This window comes from Syngnathus typhle, linkage group LG3 (genome assembly GCF_033458585.1).
Source record: "Syngnathus typhle isolate RoL2023-S1 ecotype Sweden linkage group LG3, RoL_Styp_1.0, whole genome shotgun sequence".
Lineage (NCBI taxonomy): Eukaryota > Metazoa > Chordata > Actinopteri > Syngnathiformes > Syngnathidae > Syngnathus > Syngnathus typhle.
The window spans coordinates 3230447-3237301 of NC_083740.1; the positions used below are offsets into that span (position 1 = coordinate 3230447).

At 45.2% G+C, this 6855-nt stretch overlaps 1 protein-coding gene across 4 annotated transcripts; it reads right to left on the minus strand.

Moving 5' to 3' along the window:
- Positions 1–292: 292 nt before the first annotated feature.
- Positions 293–6847, minus strand: akap8l (A kinase (PRKA) anchor protein 8-like). 4 transcript variants are annotated; one of them, XM_061273444.1, is made up of 13 exons: positions 6713–6847; positions 6143–6181; positions 5405–5606; positions 3961–4522; positions 2519–2630; positions 2405–2448; positions 2282–2303; positions 2084–2198; positions 1874–2015; positions 1646–1751; positions 1425–1555; positions 1253–1348; positions 293–1085 (listed from the first exon to the last, which is right to left on the minus strand). In XM_061273444.1, exons 1-13 carry the CDS (start codon positions 6735–6737, stop codon positions 699–701), a joined length of 1983 nt encoding a protein of 660 aa, XP_061129428.1. In that variant the 5' UTR covers positions 6738–6847; the 3' UTR covers positions 293–698. The 4 variants fall into 4 exon arrangements, with proteins under 4 accessions (XP_061129428.1, XP_061129425.1, XP_061129427.1 ...); XM_061273441.1 differs by having other exon boundaries at positions 2405–2451; positions 6713–6846; XM_061273443.1 differs by having other exon boundaries at positions 2519–2633; positions 6713–6846.
- Between the last annotated feature and the right edge of the window lie 8 nt (positions 6848–6855).

Sequence of the window (6855 nt, forward strand, 5' to 3'; positions counted from 1 at the left end):
GTTGACCAAAAGATTTCAAAATGATGCAACAAAAAGACACGGTCCCAAGAATTTCCAAACATAAAATGAGTACGATCAAGTTGAGTTTGGAAGAAGTCAGATGAGTCAAATATGAGTCAATTGAGTCAAATACGAGTCAATTGAGTCAAAATAGCTTGTTGACAGTTTCGGATGCTTAACTGTTTCCTCTACAGGATAATGAATTGTACTTTTCAATTCATTGGATTTATCTATTGTGTGTGGTTCTAGAGTCATCAAAGTCTAGATTCATCAAAGTCATCAAAAGTGAAACTGCTGTTTTATTTGAGTTTATTCACAACATTGTCAAAGTTACAATAATAGCAAAGAAACAATTGTTCTTTTCGCACCTGCTTTAAGTCAACCAAAACAATCCACTCCTCAGCTGACAGTTGAATAAAAAAGTTTCACTATTTGTAGACTGACAAAATTGTTTTCACCTAACCAAATAATGTAAATTAACCAACTTGAACAAAAAAGGCACCAAAACACTTTAGGTTAAAAACAAGTTCTTTTTTTCAGATTGCTATAAACCTGCCATGTTTCAAATGCATTTCAGATATTGCCACAAAGTATGAACACGGACATTTTGAGTGGAATAAAATGGAAAAAAAAAAATGTAAAGGTTACATACGAGTTTGTTCTCTTATTAGTATATTCCATTCGCCAAGGAGAAAAGTTCACTCTTTGTGCTCGTCGTCTTCAACAACAGCAGCAGCCACCTCTGCTCCCTCCTCATCCTCCTCATCCTCCTCAAATTCATCGTGAACCACGTATCCCTCTTCGTCATCTTCATCCTCTCCGATTTCAAAGCCCTCTTCCCCTTCTGCCCCGTCGTCATCCTGGTGCTCCTGGTCCTCCTGCACCTCCAAGATAGTACCCTCCTCCTCCTTCACCTCCTCCGCCTCAACCATCTTTATTTCCTTGGCTTCTTCCACTTCGGTTTCCTGCCGGGTCTCGGGATCTTCCTCGGCAGCGACACACTTCTGCTCCTCTGTAGCGTCGTCCATCGCCCTGGACTCGGATGCGTCCTGGCCTTCGGGGTTACCCGTAAATGGATTTTCTCCCTGTAAAAACAAACACGACCGTCAGTAACATGTCCGTTCCAATACTGAAAATACAATCAGGCTAATTTACATAACGGCTTATGGTTTGGCAACGAGGCTCCACGAAATTCAAAAAGTCAAAGCCCTTTTCCATACGGCATTTAGCAGGACGGAGCGCGCCGTCGTACCTTGAGGTAGCTCTCCAGTTTCTTTCCAATCACTTTGTGGTTCAGGATGCTGCGTGCAACTGACAGGCTGGATTTCTTAGACTGCTCCATCATTCCCTTGAATCACAGAAGAGGCCTTCCATCAAGCAAGCGGTCGGTCCACGTGCATTTCGACGGAGGGTCCGAAACATACCTTGCGATTGTAGTTATGGTCAGGGGTTTTGATGTGTTTTTGAATCAGGTGAAGCTCCATGGGAATGAAGATGTCACATGCGCTGCAGTGCGCCGCTTCAACTTTCTTCATGAAGTGCTCCATGCCAAGATCTGCAACAAAGTAACGCCGCTCGCCAACTGTTCTGACTTCGCCTTTCCGACCGAGCCGCCAGGGACCTCGGCTTGCCGTCCGTCGCTTACCTTTGGTGAGGTCCTGATCTCTGTACGCCTGGCAGATGGCATCACTGTGGTGTTCTATCTTGCTGACGATTTGGTCCATTTTCTGGAACTTGTTCAGCAAGTACTCCTGCGGATCAAAGGGTGAGTGCCGTTTGTCATGTTTGTTCTGTTCAGTCGCACCGAATGAGAGAATGCCGTGTCTTCTGATCCAAAGAGCACACAGCAGACGGACGGGGCAGTCGGGATCACCTGTAGGAAGTCGGTGGTCGGCTTGGACAGTTGGCTGGAGAGGAACTTGAAGTGGTCCTTGTGGAAGCGACTCTCCAGATGACGTTCCATATCATCCTTGTAGAATGATTTGAATTTGCACACTGAGCAGGCAAACATCACCCTGGAAGGAACAGGTTGGTGTTGAAGATGTTGAACGCCGGCACCGCCAGAGTCTCGTTAACTGCTCACCTATCCTGGAAGCTCCTCTTCTTTTTAGCTTTTGCAGACTTGGTCGGGGGCCGGGGGGGAGGCGGTTTGCCCCGTGCCACCGCCTTCTCGCTGCCTTCGTCTTGTTTCGTCGAACCTGAGAGGAACACGGACGGGCGCTGGGCTCAGTTGTGCCGGGGGACCGTGACACCCGGCGGCAACAGAGAGTGGAATGCTCACCTGAACTTCCTTCGGTAATCTCCTGAGAAGAGAAAACACCCAAATGTTATCATTTGGAGCAGAAGGTGAAGGTCCAACCCAAAAGTGACCCAGTTGCTGTGTGGTGGTGGTTCTAATACTCACCGCAGCTGCAGTTGTTGCCACGCCGCTGTTGTCGCCATTTTTGTCTTCTAGAACAGCAAACGACATGATCAGACAACCGAAATGGAGGAACGCCAACTAGAATGTGCAACTCACCCCGAGAAGCGGCCAAATCTGCGCTTTCGCTCTTAATCAGTTTAGGTTCCGGCTCATCTTCAGGAATGACCATTTGCTTTCTCTTCTTCTGGACTTCATTTGGTGGTCTTACCTGCTGAAGTTGACCCAAAACAAAACTTGAAATCGAGTCAAAAATATACTTTTGCCGAAATTTGAGTTGGCAAAAAAAAAAGTGTGTCCACGTTCATGACCCCGGACCCACCGTCCCCGGAAAAATTAATAAACTAAAAGCCAAACACACACGAAAATATCTACACCCCTTGTACGAATCAGCAAACACAATTTGTAACATTACACTCACCTTCGTTTTTTTTTTTTTAATCAAAAATGACATGACCTAATTATCAATCAGAAATACAGGGCATATAAAAAGTCTAGACACCCCTGTTCAAAATGCCTGTTTTGCGAATTCTTGAAGTTTCAAATTGCACTCAAGGTTAACGCAAGACAAAAAAAAAAAATAAAGTCCCTACTAAAACGGCTTAACTTTATTTGGGGTTAAACCAACGTTATTTTAAATGTTGGCAGGCATGTCCTGACTCCCATCTAACGTGATGGGTATATTCAAAACACAGTCATTAGAGTACGACTTGTACAATCACATAATCTCGGTTGGATATTTTTTTTCCCCGATCATCTCGTTTTTACATGAAATCAATCATGATCATTTGAAAGGCAGCCCATTTAACCAGCTGGTGCAGTGAGAAGCTGTTAACTTATAAGCAGTTCAGTTCTATAAGGCAGTGGTCCCCAACGTTTTTAGAACCACGGACCGGACCGGCGTTTGATGACATCACGATTTTTGCGAGGAAAACAATTCTAGACAATCAAATATCGAAATCATCATTAAATCAAAGGATGTTTTCTGTGCAAAACTCATCCGTGTTTGAACTACAATCCCATTGGCGCAAAACAAACCAACCGCAACCCGAACCGTGTTTCCAGCCAATCGTATAGCAGAACAACGACGGACGTGCATTACCACGTAAACACCTCCATCCCAACACACCAATCAATTCTGTGTGCGAAAACAATACAATAATAAACGTGAATCCATTGTTTATTCTATGCATCCTCATAACATGAGTAGTGTGATGTACACGTCACAGAGATGCAAAAAAGTTATTTATCGTGGGGGCCTGGTACCAAATGATCCACGGACTGGTACCGGGCCGCGGCCCAGGGGTTGGGGACCACTGCTATAAGGAACTCGACATAACGTTCGATCTAGTTAATAAACGGTGAGGGCGAAGTGTGTGTGTGTGTGTGTTGAGGGTCAATCTGATGGAAATGTCGGTAAAGAGGGCACTAACATGAACGGCTTGGCTATCCAGTTGGGCTATGGTAGAGTGGTGGGAATCAGAATGGGCTCCTTGGCCGCTATCTGAGTAGGGCTTCCTAATTTGGCAGGAGGTACTTACTTTGTTGAGGGGTCTCTTGCGGCCTCGCTGGCGGCCGGCCCGTGGGCCCCCGCCAAAATGCCTCCCGGGAAAGTCGTGGGGCCCTTGGGAGGGACCTTGGTGGAAACCTCCCCTCTCTGAGTACATGTGGTTGGACAGCAGGGATGGGAGCTTGCCTCGACCGCCCCCTGGGGAGTGACCGCTTCCCCGGCCACCTCCACCAAATGACATGGGGTCTGACCTGTAGCTCCCAAACCCTCCGCCAGATCCTCGACCCCTAGCACCTCCGCCCCTTCTGGGAGAACGACGGCCTGCTCCGGCCCATCCTCCCCCGCCTGAGCCACCGGTGAAGGACTCCCTCATATTCTGTCGCATTTTAGCGACTCCAAAGGAAGAGGAGAGGCTGTTGAAGCCGCATCCCCCTCCTTGCCCCACGCCCCCCCCGAAGCCCGAGCCTCCTCGCTGGCCCAACAGCATGTTGTCACCACGGCCATCATCACAGCCATAGCTACTGCCACCGGATCTGTAGAGATCTCGGGAGGAGGATGAGGAGAGCGAGTCGAAAGAATCGAACTGGCCAAACCTGCGGGATGGAGGGAGAGGGTTGATAGAGAAGAGCAGAGAGCAAGGCAGGAGGCAGGGAGGGCCGGCAGGTCTGGATTTCTCCACCTGACGCAATGTCGCCATTTTCTTGTCCGACCACAAGACGGACATCCGGCAAAACCATTGTCTGCTTGCAATAGCTTACAGGAAAACATTGGAAACCAGCTCGGATTGTTACGTGAACGAGAAGTCTTCCACTTCCATTTTCAGTCAGAGGTCAACCAGAGTTGCCAGCAGACGTGAGGGGAAATTGGAATTTACTTCGTCTTTATAGAATGAGCAAGAGCCAACCGGGCTTTGAGAACAAATAGTGCAGAGCGGGTACATAAACAAGCTTGAGGTGTTTTCTGGTCGGCGAGAGGCGCAGCAGACGGCCTGGACCTATTCGCTGGATTGTAAGGCCAGCGACTTTATAAACTCATCGTTTGCGTGAAGCCTAAAACCAGAGCTCAAGGTTAGGTCACATGGATGAGGAGAGCATTGCTTGTGAATAAAGTCAACACAGTCAGGACAGAGGACAGCGTTCAAGGACTTCAAGTAGCCAGCAACCATAAGCAAATGGGCGTCTGTGATTTGGAAGAATGTCAACTAACAAAATGGATGGCAAGTGAGCAATAAAATTGAACCCGTGAATGCTTTCTACTTATCTCTTTGGTCAAACCGATGCCCAGCCTTTTTTTTTTTTTTTTATCTTGTCATATAGGGGCTGTGTTTAAAAAAAAAAAAATAGCACAGTAAAGACTACGTAAGATGAGGAGATATTTGTTCTGTTCCTGCCCGGTAACACAGCCCAAAGGACAAACGTGCAAGACAACTATGGTATAACGGCGACGCAATAAATCATGAACGCAAAATGCCGTACCTGTCACCTCGGCTCTTCATCCCCCCTTCCAACTGAGTGAGCATGTCCAAGCGTTGATTAATCTTGGCAATGACTTCATCCGCATTTTGCTGGAGCATGGATGACCCAGAGGGGCCTCTCTTGGAGTTGCCGCCTCCGTAGCCCCCGAACCCAGACATGGAATTCTTATAATTCCCACCAAATAAATCAAAGTTCCCTGAACCTAATACAGATGACAGCATTATGTAGACAACAATAAAGCAGTCGAATATTTCACCATATTGTCATTTGCCGTCATTACGGTACTCACTAGCTGTTTGACCACTGACGAGACAATAGTATGGTTGAGTAAATGGGGTGTAATGGGGCGCTCAATTAATCGAATATTGATTATGATTAGAATTTTGGCTCCAGACAATCTCAATATAATTAATATCAATAATATTTTTGGGGTGTTTTCGTTCTGAAATGCGCATGCACGAGTCCAGGCTATATTTAACAAGAGTGTTCTTTGTTTTGTAAGATTTTTAATAAATACTTTCCCAAACATGTTCAATAAATGCTGTTGAAATTTCAAAAACAATCGTGTAAATAATAATTCATTGTTGAACCAAATTCTTTAGTCTTTCATTTGGATAAGTGATAACTGTAATGTATTAATATTCTAACGTCAATGTGTAATGTAGTCTAAATGACAAGTCTGCCTAAAATAAAATATTTCATTAATATACAATTTATGATTTCAAACTTATTGCTTACCTCTGTTGCCAGACCCTCCAGCACCCCAATTGGAAAAACCTATATTATAAGAAATAGTGTTAAATTGGGCCAAAAATGGAGAACGTGATTCTTTTTAGAGATTTTAGAATTTCTAGTTTTACATGCTGTGACGTTAATTGATGGCGACCTTTCTTTCTTTCTTTCTTTTTTTAAACGTGCCGCGTTGCACTAGCTTTACGTAAATCGTAAACATGGTAACATCCAAACGTGAGCCAACGGCTATGCTAACAATGACTTGTTAGTTTAACATTAGCTTTGGATGAATCAAACGACAGTCTCGCCATTGGAACGTTCGTGCCTGCATCCATTTTAATGCATTAAAGCAAACACCATTTAGATGTGGTCATTTCACAAAGAGACTTTAATTGGTTATTTAAAAACATATCTACAAGCCTTCGACTACATGGCGATTGTTCCCCATGCGTTGAGCTAGCAGCTAACACATCTATATTTATATTACAAAAATATGTGTGGAGGGGGAACGTACGCAATACATAGTCAGTGGTAACTTGTTAACTAGGTTTGCCGCGACAATAGATACTTTTTTACCTGAGCCGTAATTCCTTCCTTCCATTGTATTTTATGTTTTTTTGAAAGTAGGCCGAAAGGCGCCTGCTGTTGTACAAGACGCGGAGACGCAGATGTATTTACAATGACGTCACTTTCTTACACAGCCCGAGGGGCGTGTCCTA

What these genes read in the sequence shown, in the direction of transcription:
- akap8l (XM_061273440.1), bottom strand. Translation starts at nt 6,737, where the DNA reads ATGGAAGGAAGGAATTACGGCTCAG. An exon ending in AGGAAGGAATTACGGCTCAG is followed by an intron (nt 6,182 to 6,712) that starts GTAAAAAAGTAT and finishes CTTATAATATAG; the next exon opens with GTTTTTCCAATTGGGGTGCT. An exon ending in GCAAGAGACCCCTCAACAAA is followed by an intron (nt 2,634 to 3,960) that starts GTAAGTACCTCC and finishes GGTCAACTTCAG; the next exon opens with CAGGTAAGACCACCAAATGA.